The sequence below is a fragment of the Orbicella faveolata genome, unplaced genomic scaffold, assembly GCF_042242905.1.
Source record: "Orbicella faveolata isolate gen_17 unplaced genomic scaffold, um_ofav_v1 contig_2, whole genome shotgun sequence".
Lineage (NCBI taxonomy): Eukaryota > Metazoa > Cnidaria > Anthozoa > Scleractinia > Merulinidae > Orbicella > Orbicella faveolata.
In genome coordinates this window covers 22,583,273-22,608,714 of record NW_028301547.1, presented here as the reverse complement: position 1 = coordinate 22,608,714, position 25,442 = coordinate 22,583,273, and the positions used below count along the sequence as shown (strand labels likewise).

General features: G+C 38.1%; 2 protein-coding genes across 3 annotated transcripts; one reads left to right on the top strand and one right to left on the bottom strand.

Moving 5' to 3' along the window:
- Positions 1-55: 55 nt before the first annotated feature.
- LOC110054930 (arf-GAP with dual PH domain-containing protein 1-like) lies at positions 56-24,697 on the bottom strand. 2 transcript variants are annotated; one of them, XM_020761304.2, is made up of 11 exons: positions 24,148-24,697; positions 23,594-23,727; positions 13,186-13,277; positions 12,171-12,253; positions 6,375-6,487; positions 5,857-6,003; positions 5,208-5,291; positions 4,372-4,434; positions 3,496-3,564; positions 3,121-3,346; positions 56-2,738 (listed from the first exon to the last, which is right to left on the bottom strand). In XM_020761304.2, exons 1-11 carry the CDS (start codon positions 24,233-24,235, stop codon positions 2,632-2,634), a joined length of 1,206 nt encoding a protein of 401 aa, XP_020616963.2. In that variant the 5' UTR covers positions 24,236-24,697; the 3' UTR covers positions 56-2,631. The 2 variants fall into 2 exon arrangements, with proteins under 2 accessions (XP_020616963.2, XP_020616964.2); XM_020761305.2 differs by lacking the exons at positions 23,594-23,727; positions 24,148-24,697 and adding exons at positions 15,378-15,511; positions 15,618-15,738.
- On the top strand, positions 15,754-20,962 carry LOC110054929 (uncharacterized). The gene is made up of 3 exons (XM_020761302.2): positions 15,754-15,881; positions 18,365-20,251; positions 20,566-20,962. The coding sequence occupies exons 2-3, from the start codon at positions 18,377-18,379 to the stop codon at positions 20,878-20,880; spliced, it is 2,190 nt and encodes a 729-aa protein (XP_020616961.2). The 5' UTR covers positions 15,754-15,881; positions 18,365-18,376; the 3' UTR covers positions 20,881-20,962.
- Positions 24,698-25,442: the final 745 nt, after the last annotated feature.

The following is a 25,442-nucleotide window of genomic DNA, read 5'->3' as shown; positions in this document are numbered from 1 at the left end:
TTTGTTATATTAAATGTAAAAAATAATATTTTAAAGTAAAGAAAAAATGCAATACTTTGCGTTATTACCCATTTCTAAGTTTAATATTCCATTCAGAAATTATATCTTGTACAATAGGGTAACTACTATATTTTTCCAGACAACAGTCTTAGAAAATGCAATTATTGGTAAAACCAAACTTTCACTGTGGTTTTGATTATAGTAAGAGTACCTATTGTAATCTACACTGCAATTATGTCATTTCTGAAGTATTTGGCTGAAAATTTTTAACAATATATAAGCAATCTCCAGTTTACAAACACTACTTTAAGGTGGCCGAACACAGTTTTCAAGAGCCTATGCCTAATTCACCATTACTTTTAAGGTATTTATGCTTTGGCGCTCGTTTTTTGCAAGAGTCAAGGTTAACCACAGAAAAGTTTATTCTCGCATTTTGGTTAAGGTGTGTGCTATTGCCATGGCAACGGGGCTGGTTAAAAACAAGGCTTAAAAAATGGTTTTTGTTTACTTAAAAAAAATCCAGTCGTTAGATTTTTTTCATCTTTTGCCCACTATGAATTGACATTAAATCCCTTCTGTCAACACTGTTCTAATAAAGTTTTGACATAGGCGATTTTCGTAATTCGCCGCCGTAAATCGTTTTCACCGCATGTTCTGTATTATTAAAAGTTCCCTATGTCAAAATTCAGATTTTTTGCGATAGATCATTCATGTGGTTTCTGAACTATTTTTTTGCCAAATTTCTTGAAATTCTAACAACTGGATCGTCAGAAATCCGCAAGTTTCTGCAAAAGCAATCGGTCTCAATTTTTCGAGGAACTGCGCATGCGCTGCATTTAACTGGGTTCTTTTGGTAACAAAGAGAAAGCTGAGAATTGCTGGTTTCTTTGCGTCGTTACCTTTTCTAACATATCTTTGTAATAAAAGACTAAAGCCATCAATACACTGCGTTCAATAATAGAGAAAAATAGCACAGATAGTGTGGGTGTTGAGTAAATAAAATGATCGCTCTTTGCAATCCTTGTGCGTGCGCTCAATTGCATCAGCAAAAGCTCGCGCGAAAACTGTGTTCGGCCACCTTAAGACAAAACCAATAACTGTAAATTCTGCAATATAACTGACAGTAAAACAGTTTTGCTTTAAAATAACCATCAGATCCTACATTTTCATGCTTCTGAGACTCAAACGGAGAAATAGGACAAAATTGCCCGATGCCAGCTGTTACTCTAAAAGGCTTGCCTCCATATATAATATAGCTACAATTGTTGCAAAAATGTTTCGCGATTGCAGCAAAATTTTCAACCTATTTTCATAGTTTCCATTGTGCAGTACCAGAAAATATCCATACTCCCCCAACAGAAGGGATTGGAATTTCCTGAGGGGTGGGGGTTCTCTAAGACCGAAAAATTTAAAGAAATGTATCGAGTTTAATTGGAATTTCCAGAGGGGTGGGGGGGGGGGGGGGGAGAGGGTCTTGGAAAAAATCCCTTCTGTGGGGGAGGTATGGATATTTTCTGGAACTACACATTTTAAGATAATTTTGATCAGGGTGCTACAATTAATATATTTTTCTTTCTGCAGAGCTATTTACAGTTTTTTGAACAAATGGTCCAGATTGGGTGTGAGAGACTCTAGTTGATTGAAGGCTAAAGCAAGAACTTTAATGAGCCCAATATAGGCCCAGTGAAGCCCAAGGGCATGTGGCCTGAAACAACTGCACTGAATGTATACTCTAATGTCACATCCTCCTCTGGATGTAATTGAAATGCTTAATATTTAGTCTATTTACTAAGCACAGCTTAGATTGACATAATCCTGAGATGACCTTAACATTCTGACAGGTTGAAGTGGTTGTTGAATAACTGTAAGATGTACACATTTCTCCACCATTACAGAGTTACAGAAGCCCCATTGAGGGAAGGGGGGGGGGGGAGGGAGGGGGAAGTTTTGGCCTAAACATGCAGCATCCCATTCATTCAGTTAAAAAAAATCAATTTTTTTACTCAATACTCTGGGATATGTGTTTTAAATATCCTACATCTCATTAATTTACCCCTAAAAATCCTGAATCCAGTCAATTTTTTACTTAGATACCCTGTGTCCCAAAATCCCCTAATAGGGCCTTAATACCGTTTTTCTTTTTCCAGCCACGATCAAAGTGCTACTGCACAGTTTGCATACACTTGACTCCAGTTATGTGTCTTTGGTTCGGGTTCTAAAAGGCTGACTGGTATTTCTATTGGCTGCGATTGGCCAGGTGTGATTATTAAAATGTGGGTTGGGTTTGATGAGAGTAATTTAAAAACTGCTCTGTTAGAATCTCATTTCTATTTTCTCATATGTAGGATAATTTTTGGAACCTGCCAAAACTGGAAAAAAAAAGTACATAGGACCCTCCAGATCAAAGTTTGAGAACAATGATTTTTTTAAACCCTCAAGGATCTACATGTATCTCAAGATCACTGATCTGATTCCCAGAGCCTCCACTTTCAACTGGCCAGCAACAGGAGGGATTCGGGAACTAGATTGGTTTGAAAGGACAGGAAGGCGAATTCATACTCTTTCTATACGCTGTTAATATGTATAAGTCCCTGGTGATTATTACACAAATTTATTCAACTAGTATGTGCTTTAAGGTGAGTCTTCATCTCTGGAAAATGATGCTTTACGACTAATGAAACCTCTAAAGCTCCTCTGGTTCTTCACCTTTTTCATTGCTTCATGTGTTGCCTTCATTTCTGAAATGAAAAGTAGATTGCTTATTAAATGTACGCTTGTGTACGCTTGTGGCACAGGTCTCTTTTCCCTTAAAGCAGAGGAAAACTAGTACACACAATAAAACTATTTTAATGTACATTCCTTCACAGCTGTCATCACTAAGTGAATGTTCAATGTTAAGTGGTGGGGAAAGGGTTTGGTAAGAAATAACAAGAAGACATCTTTTGAAAATGTGGGCAGGATGTACTGTAAGTTCTTTAGTTGCTTGACCAGTCTGTTTCAGTTTTTTTAATGTTTTTTTTGAGAGGGCGGGGGAGCAGGGAAAAATAATGGTGAAAAGAAAACACTGTGACTGCCTGTCATTGATTCTTCACTAAAACTAGAGAGAAAATGGATTCCAACCTTGTTTGTCTTCATCTGTCATTGGTTGTGTGATGACTTTAGCCAAACAATCCATCCACATTCTCCTTTCATTCTCAGTATTTGCCTTCAAAACAAAGTCCCGTTCAGGAGTAACCAAGGTGAAACAATAGTCTTCATCTTGATGCTTTCCTGATTTGACTCCTTCTTGAGTAGAGTAGCCTTCCGTATGGGAACCGATTATTAACTCGCCTTTTGCATGAGGATCCTAAAAAAAAGGACAAAAATACAAGCTGTGGACCCAGTTATTGGAAGAGGATTAAGACCAGCTAGATTACAAATGCATGAAAGGACACCGTACAAATCATTATAATGATAAACTAATAGAGAGTTGCACTTTAACAAACAATCACTCACCATTGGTTCTTTAAAATAGAGAAGTCTTCTGCCGTCAAGTGTAAACCATCTCTTTTGCCAAGGCTCATCCTAAGAGAGGCATATGTAAACTATAGATCACACTGCAACTATTCAATGATCGGTAAGGGTGGCAAATGGTACTTCAAAAAAAAATACTAATCTTGAAGAATTTTAGTCAAGTTTCACCATCCTCATTTTCTTGAACTGTGATTTGTTCATTGCAGTAAGCTCCCAGCATTTGTCAGTTTGTCTCAGTCAAAAGTTTGCTAAAACCTTTTCTTGTGCCTGATTAGAGAGAGGTACTGTGAGAAGCACTCTCTGGAGCATTGCCACCCACTGGAACAAAAATATCCCTGACTTTTCCCTGACTTTTCACTGACTGTAGAGCAATTTTCACTCACCCTGCAGGATGACTATTCTGGCCATGAATCAACAACATAAGGATGAGTCAGATAATTTTGAAAGCAAAATTCCCTTGTCTATACAAAAACATCTAATAAAATAATTTGCGGCAACCTTACGATAAAATTCCCTGACTTTTCATTGACTTTTGAACTGGGATTTAGAAACTCTTTGACCTGAAACAAAACTCCCTGACTTTTCCCTGACCTTAAATAAAATCTATTTTCCCCTAACTTTTCCCTGACCGTAGCAACCTTGCTCTGGTCAATGGCTTTAGAACCGAAGGCCAACTGAATTTGTTACTGTATTCAATGATTGAGTGCAGGAGTACAAACTAACATTAAAAACTGTCATTGATAAAAACTGACTCACTCCTGACTTCCTCCTGAAAATAATCAAAAATCTACATAATTTAATTATTTTTAAATACACACAAAATCTACAGTCTGTATATCCTCAATCACATTTTTTCACCTTTGGCCCTGTCTTTTCTAGAAATCCTTCCATGATGAAGTCTCGGGTGAGTTCTCTGTCCAGCTTAAGGGAAAAAGAAACACAACAGCAAAGAGAATTAATTAACAAAACTGAGTTAGCAGAATTCTATTCATAATAATAATAATTAGTAATTCACTAAATGATACCCATAAATAATACACCTGGGTGGATCAAAGTAAAAGTAAAGAGTAGAAGAGTAAAAGTAAAAGAGTAAAGAGAGTAAAAGTATCTTGTCCAAGGAATTTCACATTTGGCCAGCCTTTAGGCTAGTAAGAAGACTGGCCCAAACATTTAAGAAGCCAAAGGACCGACCAACGATCGACCAGGTCCAAGGGATCATCTACAAAGTGAACTGCCATGACTGTGCATGTAACTATGTTGGGGAAAGCAAGCGCTTGTAGAGCTTGTGCAGGGCTGAGCATGATCCAGGCCACGTGAACAACAGCGAATCAGCAATTAAACAGCATGCTGAGTCCACAGATCACAAGGTCCACCGATGAGCCACTTATAGATCCTTGAACATTGTGTTAAACTATCACAGGAGGCCTTTCTTGGAGTCATGGCACTTAATTACTTTGGACAGCGTTGCTATCAATGAGAGAAAACCGCTCCCTTGTTTTTACTTGCGGTTGATATAAAAAATCAGTAAAACGACAGCAAGCACAGGGTTGTAGCATGAGCAATAACAAACTTTTATATTGCAACTCTGATGAGGGTGGACAGAGATCAGATTACAACGAAAGTTTAAGAGAATACACAAATGCCAGATTCTAACCACTCAGCTATGCTGCATCCAGTCATGAATGCTTTGTTACCTTTTCAGGGCTGATTCCTGATTCATTGTATCCCAGTAAATCAAGCTTGGCTTTTCTGATGGCCATATACCATTCAACAATCTCCTGTGAAATTTGAACAGTCAACTGCACATTAGCAATCACTGGATGGGGACTCAGATGTGAAAATATCAGGGATGCTCATCATCTCACTTAGGGGTGTAAGGGTGTCCATGAAGAAAATGCTATTCTCTAGTCGTCATATGGTATCCTTAGGGGTTGCACTTGAAGAAATAATTAAACAAGCTCTCTGTCCATTTCAAGTGGTATCTTTAATGAGTCAGATAAAGCCTGAGCCATGCCCACATTGGTTTCTTTCAAATTTTCTAACAAGCATCCCTGACCTTTTTACATGGGAGTCACCTCTGGGTAGAAATCCTTCATAACTTTCAAATTGTACTGAGGGACAATGTCTTTCAAAACTTTTGAAAAGTAGTTGGAATTTTCAAAAAAAAAATCAAACTTAAAAATTCATTTAGTGAATTATTAGCCAACTCATTCTTCCTTGATCAAAATGGATTACAATTTTTAGTAAATACAAACGTAAGGTACAGTACATTTTACTATTTTAACAGTAAAAGAGAGGTCATGGTGGAACAGTTTAACTCTTTCATAAAGAAAGTACACATACCTGTCCAGAGTCGGAATAGACAAAGTAGTTTCTTGTCAAGCCTTTCCGTACATAAGTTATCTGTAAACTGTTTTCTTTGTTTGTTCGTTCCTCAGCAAATGTGACATTGATTTCTTTGACATTAAATGAACATTTTGGTTCTCTGTCCTAGAAAATGTAAAGTACCAAAATGTACTTCAACAAACTATGTGAGAATAACCACCAATACATGTAGTAACTATTATCACAGAATAATATTTTAGATGTATACAGTCAAGCCTAAAGTATCATAACTCTTTAGGATTCAGGTAAAATTGATTTCATGCACTAATAATAATAATAATAATAATAATAATAACAATAATAATAATTATTATTATTATAATAAATAGGTTCTTAAAAATGCATTTTATATCACATGGAAGTCTCAATGCTTTTTACAGTCCTTTTACATAAAAACCCTGATGAAAAAGCTAATGTGAAATTGCTGAAGAGTTTTTAATCTTGATAGGTCAGACACTTAAAAAAAATTCACCCACCTGATCCCTAATGAAGTAGGCAAGAGAATTTTCTCCAGCAGACAGAACAAAAAGCCGCAGATTCCAACTGCTATCCTCTTTTCCTTTTTTCCTTAAATATCCTCTCAGAGAACCTAAAAATTAATTCAAGTAGATTTCAATTTAAATTATAATTCTTTAGAAAAACAAACTAAAAACCACAAGTTTTCTGTTCTTTTTTAGCACATTCTAGGAGAGATTTTATGAGACAGGAGAGAAGTTTTAACACAGACCGAAAGTTTCAAAATATAAGAACCCTTGATAAAAACAGTTCAACTTCCCCCACAAAAAGCAAGTAAGTTTTAGTCTGATCTGGCATTTTTAGGGCAACATTTTTCCAAGAGATTGTTCTACTCTCTAAACAAAGTTGATTGACCAACCAAATAACTGATTTTTTATTTTTTTATTTTTTTTTTTTATTTACCAATAACATACGTTACTTACATTAAAGTTACTTACAGAAGAATAAAAATATCTACAATTAACTTACAATCAAAAATAAATATATAATTAGCTTACGATAACAACTCTACAATATACAATGATGAGGAACACACTTATATATTAACTAACAGTACCGAGATTATTTACTAATAGATTATTCGCATGAAGTATACAAACGCGATTACATTGCTCACAAAAATTAATACTAACAATACCACAAAGCTTGAAAATTAAGAGATACAACAGAAGGGAGAATATTTTAATTAGCTTTGTGCTTTTAACCATGCAAAAAGAAGAAAGAAAAAGAGAAAAAAAAAAAAGAAAAAAAAAAAAAAAAAAAAAAAGGTACAGTTGTCATGCTGTTCAAAAAGTTCAAATAATAATAACGCCATCTACGTGATTAACAAAAAAAATGAAATAATACATAAATTAATTTGGGATTAGTACCCACTTTTTTTTAAAATAATCTTTCTTTTTTATCTTACTTTCCGTTTCATATTTGATGGCAATTTTAGTACGAAATCCTTGAATTGTGGGTTGAATTTGGCATCTTCTGCAGTCCCATATAAGTAGTTTACCAATGATTATAAAATAGTTCAGTAAGTTGAGTAAAGGGCATGGTTTGGATAATATTCCAAATAAAACATCTTGGAGGGAAAGATGAACCTGCTGATTTGAGATTTGGTGCCAGTAACCTTGAAACTCACTCCAGAATCGTTTAACAAAGGAGCAATGATAAAGTAGGTGGTATAAAGTTTCCGGTTCTGCCTTGCAAAATGAACATAGATCGTCTGTTTTAAAGCCTATTTTGTGTAATTTTGAATTAGTGTACAGAATAGAGTTGAGCACTTTGAATTGAAATCCTTTCACATAAGACTCAAGAACAACAGAGTGTGGCAGACTGAAGATTTGTCTCAGCTGATCGATAGAAAAGTTAAAATCGTTCTGCAGTTTGTTTATGATATTAGGCAATTGTGCTATTTTGCGAACAAGAAGTGAGTAATAGTCTTTTGATTTCTTTTTTCTGACGTCGAAGATGTTGTCGTCAATAAAGAAGGATGGAGGAGCTAAAGATGGACAGGAAATGATTTTCTTTAAAAAGGACGGTATAGAATGGTGAAGGCCAGCCCATTGCAAATAACTAATATTGGCTATCTTGTCAGACCAGTGGCTGAGTGCGTCATTTATAGTTAAATCAAAATGTAGGTCTTGGATACGAATCACTCCCGCCTCAAAATACTTTTTGTAGAAGACTGGTCTTTTTTCGATACGAATTTCCTTATTATTCCAAATAATATTTTGCCAATCTCGTTGAGAGGCAAAGGAATCACGAAACTCCGACCACCGTGAGAGCATTTCACTATAGAACTGAGAGAAGATGTTGTAATCCTTTATATCATAGTTACAATTTAAAAAGAAAAACCCTCCCATGGGATGCAGCAAGTGTTTTAGATATGATTTCCATGTTCCGTTGTTGTCATCAAATATACGTTTTATCCATGCCAGCCTTAAAGACTTAATCATGCAATTTATATCAATCATTTTTAAACCACCTTCCTCGTATTTATTTATAGCCGAAACTCGAGTGACCTTATCCGTCCCATTCCATAAAAATTTGAATAACAGTTGATTCAATTCTTTCACTAATTCTTTAGGTGTAGGCAGTACCGAGCAGACATAAACAAACTTTGGAATAAGAAATGATTTGATGATTGTAACCTTGCCGTACACAGATAATCCTCTAGAGGACCAGATGTTGATAAGTTTTTTAATACTATCCAAACGTTCAATGAAATTCTTTTCTTTTAATAGTTTTGGGTCGTACGTGAAGTACACCCCTAGTGCTTTAATTGGCTCGTTAGGCCATTTAATGCCAAACGGTTGTGCTTTGTTTCCTTTTGATGAACCAATCCACATACCCTCGGTTTTTGTGTTATTGATCTTGAGGCCTGAGATATTCTTAAAAAGGTCTAATACTTGAAATAGTACTTTGGCCGAGCTAGTGTTGGCGAGCATTGCTGTTGTGTCATCAGCGTATTGTAATAGTTTTGTCTCTTCCTTGCCAATAGAGATACCCTTTATAGCTGGATTTTGACGAATGGCAATTGCTAACGTTTCTACGGCTACAATGAAAAGATAAGGAGAAAGTGGATCTCCCTGTCTAACGCCTCGTTCAAGTTTGAAAGGTTTTGAAATCATGCCGTTGTTAATTATGCAGCTTTGTATGTTTTTGTAGAACAGTTTTACCCAGCGGAGAAAGTCGGAACCAAAATTAAAAGCTTCAAGGCATTTAAAAAGGAAATCCCATTCAATACTATCGAATGCCTTTTGAAAATCAATGAAAATCATTAAACCAGGGATGTTTTCTTTAACAGTCGAATCCATAATATCATAGATGGAGCGAATGGTTTTGCCGATAAAACGATCTTTAATATACCCTGTTTGATTATGATGAATGATATAAGGTAAGACATTTTTAATTCTCGAGGCTATTACCTTAGACATAATTTTCGCGTCCACGTTAACAAGAGAAATTGGGCGCCAATTTTCAATGAGAGAACGATCTTTACCTCTTTTTTCTATGAGTGTGATAAACGCTTGCTTTTGAGATTGGGACATCTCTCCTTTTTCGAAACAATCATTAACACATCTAATAAAGCAATCGCTGATTAAAGGCCAAAATTTTTTATAGAACTCGATCGGGATTCCATCGTTCCCTGGAGTTTTGTTGTCTTGAAAAGTATCGAGAAGACGTAAACATTCCTCCGAAGAGATTTTACCTTCACATGATTTTTTTTGCTCTTCAGTTAATGTAGGAATATTTAAATCATTTAAAAAGGAATCAATTTTAAGTTCAATGTCCGGAAGAATATTATAAGTCTTATACAAATCACAGTAGAATTGTTCTACTTCCTTTAGTATACAGAATGGATCCGTTTTGATTGCCCCGTTTATATGCAGTTTTCGTATGTGTTTCTTAACATGATTTCTTTTTTCTAAGTTTAAGAAGTATTTTGTACTCTTCTTGCCTTGTTCGTGCCATCTGGCGCGTGCACGCACAATAATTCCTTTTGTTTTCTCTTCGTAAAATGATTCTAATTGTTTCTGAGCTGCATCTAACAGGGTTGCATTGTTGTCGCTAGGGTTGGTTTCAGCAGCTTCTTTCGCTACATTAAGTTTATTTTGGAGTTTTGTTTCTGTTTCATTTCTTTGCTTTGATCTTCTTTTGGAGTGACGGATAGCGTGGGCTCTTATGTTATATTTGATCCAATCCCACACACATCGATCATCAGAAAGTTCTTCCCGTCCTTCCGTAATCCACATTGGGATCATTTCAGTAACACTGTTGACATATTCTTCATCATCTAACAAAGAGCAACTCATCTTCCAGTAATTTGGTCCTCTACACTCGTTATATGGTTCTCTGCAAAATTCTAGATAGATCGCGTCGTGATTGGTTCTTATAGCTGGAATTATATCCGTCAGTTGTACAGAATCATTTAAGTTGTTCGAGATTAGCCAATAATCCAGGCGACAAAAAATTCGAGGAGATTTTTTACTCCATGTGAAACTTTTAACGTCTGGGTTTTTAATTCTCCAAATATCTACTAAATCAAGTTGACTTTGCAAGCAAACGATGCGAGATGTGACAGATTTTCGTTGAATAAGAGTACCACCTTTCTTGTCAATAGTAGGATTAAGTGGACAATTAAAATCGCCTCCGATTACGATGTTGTTTTCGGAATCCAGATCCTCGTTTTGCAGCGTTATAACTAATTTGTTTAAGAAAGTTACAATTTCTTTATCTTTATTTGGTGCGTATATGTTTATTAGAACATATAACTTGCCATTGATTTCAGTTTTCAAAATAATGTAACGTCCCAAAGGATCTAGAATTTTTTTATGTATGGTGCAGTCAACACCTTTCTTAATTAGAATTGCAACGCCGCGAGAATTAGAGCTGCCATGGCAAGTTATAAGCTCCGCACCCCATTCATTTCTCCACTGGTTTTCCGCTTCTTTCGTGGAGTGAGTTTCTTGCAAAAATGAAATGTTTGTGTGTTTCCGGCACCAATTAAAAATAGCCCTCCTTTTTTTAAAATTGATTATTCCCTTTCCATTAAGCGATAATAGTTTTAGCACCTCGGTCATCTTTTGAGATCACAATTGTTGCTAATGTGACTGCAGAAGATAGATTGAAACAAAGGAAAAAGTGATGATGAAGTATTTGAAATGACAACTGTAAATGCAAATCCAAAGTCGAAAATAAACAAGTATAACTTAGTTAACAAAAATAAATATGGTACAAAGCAAGTTACTTCGCGAATGCAAGGTGATCTAAAGAATAAATAGAACGGTTTCCACTGAACAGAAATGAGTACAATTAATAATACATAGTACAATACGAAAAATATAAGTTGAACTACATAAAGTAAAAACACAAATACATCAATTGTCCATCCGACGTGCATTTGAGAGCTACAGCTCTCCATCTGCTTGGGTATTACTGCTCATAATTACACCATAATATGGGAGATTTTCTGTTTCCTTTCCTCTGTAAACTTGACCATTTATTATCAGTTTGTCGACCTTAAAGAAGGCTTGTTGTTTGTCTCGCTTGGCTTTCTTCAGAACTGGGTATAGTTTGCATGGATATCGTCTATTTCTTTAGGATAATCATGTGCAAGTCCAATTCCGGTGTCTTTTAAGTTTTTGACTGAAGACCAAACAAATTGTTTGTCCTGGTAGAAACTGAATTTTGCAATAACAGGTCGTGGCTTATCAGGATTGTTTTGGTTGCATCGAGTTGGCAAACGATGGACCCGCTCGAACCGAATATCATCAACATCCTCTTTTCGGATATTCATTTTTTCTTCAAACATAGATTTAACTAACTCCTCAGTATCACTGGGCGTCTCACCTCTTATCTCCGGCAAGTTGAATATTTTTATATTCTCTCTGCGGGTGTAAGCCTCCAGCTTAATGCTTATAAATTGCAAATAACTGATTGACTGACTGACTGACTGACTGACTGACTGACTGAGCGACTGACTGAGTGACTGACTGAGTGACTGACTGAGCGACTGACTAAGCGACTGACTGAGTGACTGACTGAGCGACTGGTTGAGCCACTGGCTGAACAACTGGCTGAACCACTGGCTACATGACTAGCTGGCTCGCTGACTGACTGACTGAATGACTGACTGACAGGCTAACAAACAGGCTAACTGCATGTCTGACTGAATGACTGACCAGTGACTGAATAACTGACTGACAATGGATGGATGGATTGGTTAAGAAACTGTTTTATATTTAGTTACTTCTCCATCCTACCTGTTAAATATTTTTGTTCCGGTGCACCATCAATAAACTCCTTTCTTTCATACTTTGCTCTTATCCATTGTTCCCTAAGCACGCTACAAATTCAATAAATAAGTTAAGTAAAAAAATAAAAAAAATAAATGAAAAGCTGCTCAAACAAACAAATGAACAGATGCATTAGCAAGCCAAGGAAGGAAGGAAGGCAACAAATAGATGGATGGCCTGACAAATGGACAGAAGTAGGGAAGAAGGACGGACAGACAGATGAATCCATGGACTGATAAACAGTTGTATGGACATACAGAATGTAGAAAGAAAAGAAGGAAGGACAGATGGATGAGCAGAGGTAAGGACAGACAGTAGGAAGGAAGGAAAGAAAGACAGACAAACAGAGGCAAGGACAGACAGAAGGAAGGAAAGAAAGAAGGGCAGACACACAAACAGAGGTAAGGACAGACAATGGAAGGGAAAAAAGAAAGAGAGCACAAAGATTTATGTTACAATACCAGTTACTGTAGGTATTGTTTTCATAGCTCGAGAGCGTATCGATTGATCTGTCAAAGAGAAGCTTTTATGCAATAGCTACTAATAAAATAATCAGTTGGCTTTAAAATTGTGTCCCGACTACACTGATACGGACCGTGCAAAACGATGAACAGTCAATAATCAGCAATTAATTGGCTTACAAATTTATCTTTCTTGCAATGTCTAATTGATCAAGTGGGAAACAACATGCTATAATTACATCACTACTTTATTTGCAAATCATAATAAAACAAAGGTCAAGTATATTCCAACGTTAAGGAGCACAAGAACTAGTGGCGGGTCATGATGCACTCATCTATGGTTTTTGTTGCACCAAACATGCAGGAGTACGGGCCCACCCCAGGGGTCACAGCAAATTATGCAAGTAGTGTTTTAATAGGACGTCGCTAGTATTAAAAAATCTCTGCTCACTTTGACAGGTGTAAACTGTCTCAAACAAGTTTTAAAAATATTTTCTTAAGAATGAACAACTGCTGCTTACTGTGCATCTGTAGGCTTTGGTCGTCGATAGCACCTTGGAACATTCTTTGCCCAAATGGCATTTCCCTTATCATTACCATGTTCTTCCATAAACTGAAAGAAAAACGAAAATTCGATATAAATAATACATATTAAATAATCTTCCCTATAGTTTGCTTGCCTTAAGCACCTATTGGTGCAAAGAGCAGTGATAGTGATGATGATGATGATGACGATGATGATGACGATGACGATGACAATGACAATGCTGCTGCTGCTGTTACTGCTGATAGTTGGTTTATTATATACCTATCCCATCCCGAAGCTTACTTTGTTTAACTCCCCTAACCTCTGGAATCTCTAACAGAACTTAGTACTAAATCCTTCAAATAGTTCAATGGGTTTTGAAACCCACTTCCCCTCCCCTCCCCAGTGGGTGTTGGTCCTTGGGGTATGTTAAATTGGAGATTTCCTGACACCAAACTAGATCACTTTTGCCTTCCATGTGTAGGTGACCACTACAAAACAATGTATACACGAATACACAAAAAAATATTGAAATTTAGTTTCCCATCTGCTTTGCCAATTTGCTAAGTTACATGTTACTAACATTTGAGTGAATATGCAAGAGACATGAACATAATTGTCCTATTCCATCATGTTCCATGAGCCAGAAGAACATAAGTAAAATAAAAATAAATAAATAGGAATTGGCAGCAGCACATCCCATTTGCCCAGAGAAAGACTCTTGAAGCAAAGACAAGATCCAACAACAAACTTGACCCACTTACATGTATGACACCAGATCAAGGTTTCAAACCCAGGCTAATGGGTGAGAGGCAAGCACTCTCATCACTACCTGATCCTGGCTCCCCAGAGGCATATAATGTGCATGTTTTGTGGAGTATGCACCAAAAAGAAAGTGAATCATGTGCCAAAGGTACAAGCCACTAGCAAGATTTGTGGGCTTGCCCCCCAGGAAAGTTTTAGTTTTAGGGGCTTGGAAATGCCAGTTAATTCTGATGTTTTACAGGGAAAGGAAAGATTGGGTTTTTGGTGACTTATGTTGTTTCTATGTCAACCTTTGGGATAGTTGATACACGTACTAGGTTTAAGACCAGAGATTGTCAAACAAGCCAATTGTTAAATTGTTTTAAGATGTTTTTTTGCCAAAAATGTATAAATATATGGAGATGGAACTTAGGCACAAAGCAAGAACAGTCGTCAAACTCTAATTGTGTTGTTAAAGTTTACTAAGATTAAATATGATCAAATTTCGGACAAACTAAAATATCAATGAATCATGCTGATCAATGCAAAACCTCCTGATCTTAAGTCCTGGACGACTTTTTGAGATTTCGATCTATTTATTTATTGACTTATTTATTTATTTATTTTTATATATTACAATTCAGAAGGGTTTCTCATCACTGTGAATATTTTACCAGGTGTTTGCTGTACTGAAGTTTGAGCCGTCAGACATGATTGACTACGGTTTCGTGTCTCAAAATATTAAAACTTAAATCATTCCTCAAATTGTGCCCATATTTTGTGTGCGGGTCAAATACTTCTGCCATTGACGTTACGTTTATCTTTTTTCGTTTGTCAAGTTCATCACGAAGGCCTGTACTGTATTTACATACTTTGCTTTGCTTATTATCTGTTATGTTAAATGTCAATATTTGATGAAACTATTTTAACTTGCTAACTGGGCAAATAGCTTAACGAATTGCATTTGGTTCAGCCGATTTTATATCTCAAAGTAATCAACGTGCTGTATCAACAGAAATTCCGGCCATAATCGCGATCGTACAAGGAAATAAATTAAATTGTTTTTAAAAAATTGCATAGGCTTCATTAAATGCAGCTGAACAAGATCATTTTCTTGATCATGCGGACAATTAGAGGGAAATTGAGCAGGATTCTTGAAGAGGGAAAACCTATTTATCTTACAACTTTAGCTTATGTTTGTGTTGATTGCAAAATGACACATTGATAGTGCTGTACACGACATGACAGCAACACTGTTCATATCAACCGTTGATTCCATTTTATTTATGAGCTGCAGCACTTCAAAAAGTGATTTCATTGACTAGCGGCTATGAGATTAATCGATTTGATGCCGGCCACGCACGATCGGTAATCTGACAAAGACTTGGGAAGAGTTTTGCTTGCTTTAACGCATTGAAACTGGCTGTAAAGTTGCCACCTTACCTTCAGTTTTTCATCTGTCCATGTATCAAGCCTAAGAGATTTGACCACAGAGACTTGAGCTCCTAAATTCCTGTGAATTCCACTACACGTGATACAAATGAACAGTCCCTTCGACGCTGAGGCCCATTCGGGATCTACAGTACAGGAAGTCGCGATGAAAATAAATTGAAAATTTAAGACACAACTGACAAAGCACCGATCCGGTAGACCAGGATGATAACGTAAATCTTAAAGACTTACTTGGAGCTCCGCAATCGGCACATGTGTTATTCTGAGGCTGTTTCATCAGCTCTAATATCGCCGCTCGGTTCTTTTCCGACATTTTGATGAGACGAGTACATTGCCTACTAACTAGGGGAAGGGAAGGTCCAGTCAAGGTCACTTCCTCACACGGTTATCCCCATTCTCCGCGCGATTTGTAAAACACATGTGACAGAGAGTCAGGGGAGGACAGATGTTTCGAAGTTTGCTCGCAAAGAAAAACACGTCTTATTTGCCTTGGAGGTAAGTACCTTACTAGTTTTTGAAGATTCAGCGAAGGTAGAGTTAATTCACCTTTTCCGTCTTGTCTCTTCTGCAGTATTAGCCTGATGCAAACGTCTAGCTGGGCTTCTTAGCTTCCACCCAACTTCAGCTACTTTCACTTTGAAAATATTGTTAGACCTCGTTTTTGAATCCTTGATTCGGTTGAATATAAGCTTAGGAGTTTTCGTTCCCGGTCACTAAAAGTTCATTTTGGTGTTATTTCCAAGAATTTAATGTCAAAATCCAGCTTAACATCTAGTTCTGTGTCTCTGACAGCCTACATTTCCTTCACTCTCGTTATCCCTCCTTTGGCATATCGCCCCATTCCTCAATTTCTCTGCAATACAGTGAGAGGTGCGATGGCCTAACGGCTAGAGCTGTGAAATAGAAAAGTTTGGCTTCCCCTAGGTCAGTGCCTCTTGCCACACATATCTAATTACAAACAAGTACTTGCAAATTCAATTTTGAGAGGGGTGGGGGTGGGGTTGAGGATTAACCCTGCGATGGACCAGCATCCATCCTGGGGTAGTAGATCGAAATGCTTCAAGTCACCTAATAATCATGAAGCCACGAAAGGTTCCTCAAGATTGAACCCTTTGGATGGATACAGACAACCTTTGTACAACAGAAAGAGCTGGAGACACAGATACTATGTCCCAAAGGGCTTTAGCATTACAGAGCCTCACATCTCTATTGTATTACCTTACAACAGCTATTTTTAAAATTCAGTGCTCTGATTCCAAGAAGATTGAAGCCTTAGCTTCCTATTCCAAAGAAAACCTTAAGGGCTCCAAAGAGTCCCCCCCCCCCCTCCCACTACCAATTGATCACCTGGCATAAGTGCACTGCAGTGAAAATTTGTTGTTGGTTTAACATATTTTTTGACCAGTTTGATTATTTTCCTTTGCATCTGATTATTATAATGAAGAATATAAAAAAGTAACTATTTATTCAGTTTCCAATTGTAACATAAAAGGCTGCATGTATGTTCAGTTACAGATTAAAAAGAATGCCTCTGTGCTGCCCTTTCGTGGTCCTTTTTGCCAAAGTCACAGACATGGTTACCTTTGACCAAACATTCCAAAACTAATGTTATGGTGTCTACAGTTCTCAGACATGGCAAACAGGAACAACATCAACATGTATAAAACTGACCTATCCACAGCCAGATATCAATGGCAATCAATGTAGCAATCAAATTAGTAATGGCAATTTTACTTCCAGTCATTCATTGGTCATTTATAAACAGTCATCACACAACTGAATGACGGATTTGTGATCATCCATTTTCATCAGTTGGGTGCACACCAGGATAATTTGTAGGCTCCATAACAGTCATTTAGTCGCTGTTGATCTCAATTACTTTGTTCAGCTCTTTCAGCTTGATTTGATTCCAATTTTTCCCTCCCTTGGGCTCTGTATTTCGAACTGTTTTCCTTTAAAGTCTGTCAAAACCTATAAGAATAGGCAGCTTAAATCCAGAGATGGAGCCAGATTTTTGAAAAGTCATATTCCTGGCTAACTAACTGACCCATATCTTGGGGCTCAGGGGCTATGTTTTCTTGTGAAGTTTTTCAAAATTTGTGGGCCCAGACCTATGGGCCTATAGGCTAGCTATGCCCCTGAATTCATTGGTTTGTGTTAAAACGCTTGAAAGGTAGCAGTAAGTTTTGTTGCCTTTTGCTGTAGTGGGAGATGTGGTGGCCTTGTGTTTTGTGTAGGGACTCTGGATCAAGTGGTCCATGTTTGTGCCATGGCAGGGGTCGTTATGCTGGTTCTTGGGCCAGATACTTTACTCTCACAGTGCCTAGCCACCCAGGCCAAGGTGTATAAATGGGTACTGGCAAATGTAATGCTGGAGGTAACCCTAAGATGGACTGGCATTTCATTCAGGGAGGAGTTCAATAGAATTACTCCAAGTCACTTCATGCCCTGGAGACCAGTATAAGATCTAGCGGTATGGACCACTTGGTGCAATGCAGACTTAAACTTTAGCTTACCTATTTTAGGCTATGGAAACTGAGGTAAATGCGGTCAATGGGTCAGTTTGTTTAATTTTACCCCAGAGATCACAACCATTTCGTTGCATCAGAGTAAATTTAATTAATTAATTAATTAATTAGTCTGTAGGTCAGGCAGGTGTGTCGATTGGTCAATAAATCAGTCAATCAAGTAAAATAGCAAATAAATCACTTCATTTAAGCATGAAAGTGTTAAACACTACTGTACTAATTGGGGACACTTAAATAAACAATGACCAGTTGACCATTTGGCTATTTACAAAGTATGGAGTAGTTGTATTTGGGGCCACTAAACTCACATCCATCCCGTGGCAGGGAGGAGGATTCGAACAAATCCAGCGCTCTAACCACTGAGCCACACAGCCTCCTGATCAGTTAAATATATTTGTTTATCCTCGATCAGTGTTGTAATCTAACTTTACGTCACTGATTGAATTGTAGGATTTAAAAGATATGAGCAAGACAGGAGATACAGCCATTGCCAAGGACATGGCGGTAGATCAAATGGAAAATAGGAAAGAGAAAAAAGAGAAGAAAAAGAAGAAGAAATCAAAAGAAGAGTCTGAGATTCCAGCTACAGCGAAAAACCAGGAGGATTCTGCACCAAAGGAAAAGAAGTCTAAAGAAAGTAAAAGAGAAAAAAGTAAAAACGACGAGGAGCAAGAACCTCAAGGTGGGATTGATCGAGAAACAAAGGAAAAGAAAAGCAGAAAGGGGAAAAAGGATGTAGAAGTTTTAATCGAGGAAAAAACTGTGGAGGGTGATAAGAGTGAAAAAGGCAAAGCTGGAAAAGAGAAGAAGGAAAAGAAAGAGAAAAGCAAGGATAAATTAGCTGCAGAAAAAGAATCAACAAAAACTGGTGACGTTGCGAAAAGTAACGATGATGATGGAGATGAAGGAAACAAATCGACATTGAAGGAAAAGAAAGGGAAAGAGCAAGCTTCCGCGACGAAAACCGAGGATGAAATCCCTGAGAAAAAGTCAAAGCGTGATCGTAAGAAAAATAAGTCTGAAGAGGTGGTAGAGACATCAGTGGACTTCAAGGCAGCTGAGCAGAAAGAGGATGAGAAGAAACTTACTGACCTTGTCAAAGAGGAAGTGGGCGCTGGCGTGCTGGGAGAATCAAATACTGGCGCTCGCGAAGAAACGGCTAAACGGGATCGAAAGAAAACCAAAAAGAAAGAATCCAGTGAAAAAGGAGAAGAAGTTGTAAGAGTGGAGGACAAAGAACAGTGTAAAGTCGAAGAGGATGAGAAGGATGGAACGACGATGGGAGGAGAGAAAGGAGATAATGTAAAGCAGAAATCAAGATCTAAGAAAAGCGAATGCTCTGAAATGAAGATCGAAGGAAAGAAGAAATCTGCTGACAAAAGGTCGAAGCGCGATGGTGAACAAGCTTTAGAGGAAGCTGGTAACGAGGGAGAAGAGAAGACCGGCAAAGGGGAAAAGAAGGCAGCGAAGGCGCTGGAGTGTCATGAAACAGAAGAATCAAACGCGAACGCTGAAAACCAAAATACTGAGAAAAAGTCTAAAGGCGATCGGAAGAAAAGGAAAAAAGATGAAGATAAATTCATGGCATTGGAAAACGTAGATGATATTGAAGATAAGGGCACCAAGGCTAAAAGGAAGAAAAGTGCAGAAGAAGAAGAGAAGGAAATAAAAGAATCCGTGGCCGATGAAGAAAGTAACTTGCAAGAGAAGAACGGCGAACGGGACGGTAAGAAAGCAAAACGTGAGAAGTCTGCTGACAAAAACAAAGAAAAGAATGAAAATGAAAATGGGAGCAAAGACGGAGATGGTGAGGCTGGAGGTGAGGAAATAAGCAAGGAGGAATCTAAAACTGAAAAAGAAAATAAACGCGCGGAGAAAAAGGCCAGGCGTGCCCTTAAAAAGGCGAGAAATAACGAAGATGCGAACTCCAAGGGAAGCAGTAACCAAAATGATGAAAAGAGAAAGGAGAAAAATGTTGCTACAGACGAAGACAAGAAAGTAGAAAGAGACGACGAAAGGGAAATGGAAGACGAGGGAGAGTCAAAAAGAAAAAGGAAAAAAAAGTCGAAAGATGACAGTGGTTTTGGTGACGAACGAGAAAAAGTCCCAGACAAAAAATCAAAATGCGACAGTAAGAAAACTGCAAACGATGACACTGACACAGCGTTAGCGGCCGAGGGAAAAGAGGAAACGAAGAGTGAGGAGGTTGAAAAAGAAATCCCCAGGAAAAAGAAAAAACACGATCGTAAAAAACAGATGGATGGTGAGATGGGGAAGTCGTGTGAAAATGGACAAAAGAAACAGGATGGAAAATCAGATGATAAATCCCAATCAGAGGTAACAAAATGAGATGTTAATTAATTGAGATAGTAAGACAGCAAAACGAGAATTCATTACAAGGGAAGAGAAACTTTATCTTCACCAAAGTGTTTGAATCTGCAAGGAGTGAGGACGGCCGTTGCATTTTTGTGGCAAGAGTGCTCTACTTTCTCTTTTCCCTTTACTATTTGTTTTAGGATGAGATTAGGTTGTTCGTAAGTTTCATCGTATGATTTCTTAAGCCAGTCTAGCTACCTCGAGTAGTTTAGTTGCAGTCAGAAGAGCCACCTTAACCTTAACTCTTTTCATATCATTTGTTCTTTTATCTACAGCTTGGCCAGTGGGGTGAAACTGAGTTTGGAAGCGAGGAGCGAAAGGACAAATTTCTTCGTCTCATGGGCGCCTACAAGAAGAAACCTTCCGCCCAGACGCCAGAAGCCAATCTGAGCCCGCAGTCCAGTCGACGCTGTATGACAAAGGACACCGAAAAGTCTCTCACACAGCGATTGGAGCAGCAGTACGAGTCTGCCATGAACGTTACCAGAAACCGAAGAGGTCTGGGACTTGGATATAACCCGGATGAAGACCCAAGCAATAAGACATTTTACATTGACAAAACTGGATCCAAATCAGTAAAGTTAAGCTAATGTGCCAAACAAAAATAAGTTGTGGTGTTAAGATAGATATTTCTACCTAAAGAAGAATAATATACTTTTTCCTATGAGCAAAGTGACAACTTTAATGATAAAAGTTTGGTTGGAGGATTTTTCCTGATTGTCGTAGTCTAAAACTCCTTCTTTGAAGAGGAATTCATTTCTTGTGACAATTCAGCCCTTCCTTCTTTTTTTTTCCAGTCTTCAGACCACTTCTTTTGCCGAGAGACCCCAGATTATATCCTCTCATGTGCTTGGTTACCTCTCCTACCCACCCCCACCCCAATAGAAACAACTGTTTTTACCCCTCCCCGACCCCGGAGGTAGATGTGGGTGTTTATGCCCCCTCTGTGAAACGTGGTCCAGTAATTAATGGCGATATCTATGAGCAAATTTCTGCAGAACAATAGCCCATTTCCGAGTCACCTTTTGCCTCTGTTTCAAAACGAGTCTTCGCGCAAAGCCTTTCGTATGAAAACGAGTTTGATTTGCATGAAAATGAACCTGTCGTTGAAACGCATTTTCACATGAATGGTTTCGCACGAAGACTCACGTTTTGACACTGAGGCAAGAGGCAACTCGGAAATGGCCTACTCTGATTGTTTGGGGGAGCAGGGGTGGCGCAGTGGTGAGAGCGCTCGCCTCCCACCAATGTGACCGGGGTTCAAATCCTGGACCTGGTGTCATAAGTGGGTTGAGTTTGTTGTTGGTTCTCGTCCTTGCTCTGAGGGTTTTTCTCCGGGTTCTCCGGTTTTCCTTCCTCTACAAAAAATCAACATTTCTAAATTCCAATTCGATTGGGAATTCGAGGGCCACGGGTTTGTCAGTTGTAAGACTGTTGTGTGTTACCCTCGTTAAACAAAGTTAATTTAGTTTAATTTAGTTTTTTTAGTTGGGTACTAAAACCTCCAAGATTCATTGTTATCGATCCATTCACTGGTAGAGGGTCGTACAGGGGTACTCTCGTGACGCGTGATTAGCTGATTTTATTTCCTGTAAAAAAAATTATCCTTCGTCATCCGTCACTGGCTTGCAGGTTTTTCGTGACCCGTAAAGAACTTGAACTGTGATTTTGAGACGCGAGTCCACCGGAAGATTCATTAAGACTGAAAATATCCGAATGTGACCTCCATTTAACAAATTGACGTCAGTTTTTTATGCGTCTCTCCTCTTATTGATGATAAATTGCGTCATAACATTGTCAAAGTGGCTGTGGAACCACGAGCCGCTGGCGAATGGTTCCGCAGTGAACTTTGACAATGTTATGACGAAATTTATCATCAATAAGAGGACAGACGCATAAAAAACTGACGTCAATTTGTTTTTTACAATAGACCAATTTCGATATATTAAAATTCAGCCTAAAACAATAGACCTCAGTATGAGGCTCTGGGGAATAACTGCAGAGTTTGTGGGGTTTATTCCCCAGAGCCTCGTGCTGAAGTTTATTGTGTTAGGCTGAATTTTAATATATCGAAAGTGGTCTATTACAAGACCTCAAGGTGGTAAAATGCCGGGAATAAATAAGGGGAAAAGACGCCGTAAACTTGCAGTAAACAAAGATGAGTGAATTGTATTCAAAATGACGCAAACATTGTCGTTAGCTCTTCTCGCTTTTTCATTGGCTACTTAAAAAGTCCATAAAATCTCATTGGTTAAAAAGTTGACAGTTTGACAGCTGAAAGTTGAACTTGAAAGCTTGCATAAATTAAAATTTGATCTGTCTGTACTCTTATTGATGATAAAAATGAGCCAATCAGCGCGCAAGAAAATAGACAGTTATTGTAAAAATAATCGTACCGTCTCGTAAAGCATCTGCAACCATCAACTACCTATCGAGAGTAATTTTGGTTTGCGATTTGTAATATGGATCGATTTTGCTTTCTTTAAACACTCTCTCTAGCCTACGAGCAGGTTGTTAAAAAGAGTACCTTATTGCTAATTTTCGTGATTCGAGAAAAAGAAGTTCCGCGATTCGCTATTTTTCCCATTCGTCAACCGTGCCAAACCCCCCTGTACGACCCTCTTAGTGTGAGAAATCGGTGTTCTCGAAAACATCAGGGTCATAGGACAAACAGCTACTGCGTTAATGTAATTTGAATAACAAATGACAGGAAAACCATTACGATACGCGAATGACTAGCCAGCGTAACAGAGATGACTGTCAAACAAGGAAGTGGAGTGTGAATGACAGAGATGCCTGCATAGCGTTTCTCTACAGTTACGTTACATTTGATTCAAAAATCTACATATATACAACCTTGGGAAAGTGTGACCTGTAAATTTAAATCAAGTTCTGAACTGTAGCGTTTGCAAGGCTATTGCATGAAACGATTCACAAAATTACTCGTAAACACAAATTGTCACTCAATGACGCGGACTGTTTGATTAAATTTATGTAAATTTAATAATGGCATATCTGTTTCAGAGCTGTTTCGTTTTGACAACATGCGACACCAGTGACGTCTACCCGGTTCCATTCAGTGATTTAAGTCAGTTTTAAAACAATGTTTTTAAAACTTAAGTTCCTTAATATTGTTTCTATCTGTATTTATTTTTCCTATATCATTGTAAACCATCTTACGGTAAGTTGTTTTCCTGTAAATAGTGTGCAGTAATAAAAACTGAACTGAAACTGAACTTAAGAACATGTCGTGATGCCATTAGCGATTAAAACGGTGATTAGTATTAATAGTTCTTATGTTACCTGCAAAGTTTCATCATCCCAGTTACCAAAATTAAGAGATTTAGTTCTTGATACTGTCGGTCCAAAACTCGTGTGGACTTGAGCGCAGTCCTGGCAAAGAAATATTCCTTTCTTCAGGCAAGCATACCTGGGATCTGCAAGGGAAACCATCAACGTATGCTTATATATCAACTCGATTCAATAGTTCGTAGATCTTTTATGCAAGGCCACTGATAACATTGTCGCAGTTCAGGCCAGACTCCGCGAAGACATGTCGATAAATCGATCGATGGAGATTTCACGCTAAAGGAACGCTACTTTTTGAATTCTTCTCAGTAATGAAAAACAAACGAAGTACATCGATCCATTATGAAAGCCCAAGCATTCTTCTGTAACTACATGTAGCTTGCTTATTTAAGTTACTACGGCCGACTCCGCACGGTTTATCATTTCAAGTCTGAACTGTTTTCATTCGACTGTCTTGTCTTACCTACTGTCTACAGTTACTACTAATGAAGTTAATCAAACTTACGAACCCACGAGACACTTAAAAATACAACTAATAAACTTTATACCTTGTTTACAGCAGTCTGCGCAGAAGTTATTTCCATGTTTCTTTTGTATAGCAACAATCTTCTCTGCTAGACTCCGTTTCGTCGACATTTTTAACAGTAAAGAGTCATAACGCTGCGAAGGGTCTCTGAACTGATCTGATCAACAACTAAAATGTCCTCCGGCTAGTGCAATGTGCAGCTTGCACATTCAGGCGCAAATAGATTATGACTGATCACTGATCTGCTACCATGAAAGCTCCTTTTCTCATTTGCATCACAAGAGTGGATTCACGGAAGCTTTCAGTCTTGTAAACATCGCGTGGAAGTCAGTTCTTCAGCGACGGGCGGGCACGAGAGAAGTCGATCAGGGCCGGAAGGTTTCCAAGAATGAAACGAAAAGAGCTGATCGAAATTATTTTTAGCGCACAACAGGGGCAATCATTAGTTAAAATCGCTTACTAAACAGGAAAGATGTCTCAATTTGGTCACGTTTCTTAATCTGCGCGAAAGGGTCAAGGAGAGCCTTAATGCATTCCTACGATTGTTAAGAATCTTTTACGCGAAACATGAATCATTCCCCACGTGCATGGCAGTAAAAAGAGGTCTTTGTCATTCAACGCTTTTTTTTAAACTTTAGAACGGCAACATTTGATGACAGAAAAGATCACATCGAGTATTGGAACTTTTAAAACAGGCGGGGGAGTCCCCCAGGAAGAATCATGTGACATAACGAGGTCACGCAAACGCAAAATGAAAGAAAATACGTCAAGTCGATGGTATGTGAAAAAACTGCGACCCAATTTTCACCATATAAAGCAATGCATGGTAGAAACATAGTGTCATAAACTTCTCATAAGTCCTGTTGTTATGTCGTGGACCTCGGTTGACTATATTGGGAATTTGTACGCATGCGCGCCTGTATGGATGGCGTTGAATGTCTACGCACCATTCTCGTCCCCAGAGCCTCCGTTTCTTTTGGTCACGTGGTCAGAGAAACGGAGGACTCTGGTAGCAGCCATTACCGGATGTCCGTAAATCACGGACATCCGGTAACGCATGCGTAATTTTGACCTGCATATCTGCTCATGCTCAGAAACTAATCCTGAGGGAGGGGAGAGAGGAATAGAATGTATTCTTCAGATGTAAACAGGTAGGAACGTTGACATGTGTTTTTACTTCGCTGAAGTTAGGTGATTTAGAGTTAAAAAGAGAGTAGAAAGCGGCCTTAAATGCCGTCGCCGCTTCAAACACGATTGCCAGCTTGTGTAATATTTTACCAACGGGTTTCGCGGTGTATTTTGTGCTGCGCATTCATT

Coding starts and splice junctions, on each gene's coding strand:
- LOC110054929 (XM_020761302.2), top strand. CDS start 18,377: ATGAGCAAGACAGGAGATACAGCCATTGCCAAGGACATGGCGGTAGAT. Junction 20,252..20,565: donor ATGATAAATCCCAATCAGAG/GTAACAAAATGA, acceptor TTTTATCTACAG/CTTGGCCAGTGGGGTGAAAC.
- LOC110054930 (XM_020761304.2), bottom strand. CDS start 24,235: ATGTCGACGAAACGGAGTCTAGCAGAGAAGATTGTTGCTATACAAAAG. Junction 6,488..12,170: donor GGAACAAAAATATTTAACAG/GTAGGATGGAGA, acceptor ATTAATTTTTAG/GTTCTCTGAGAGGATATTTA. Junction 3,565..4,371: donor TAGAAAAGACAGGGCCAAAG/GTGAAAAAATGT, acceptor TGCCTCTCTTAG/GATGAGCCTTGGCAAAAGAG.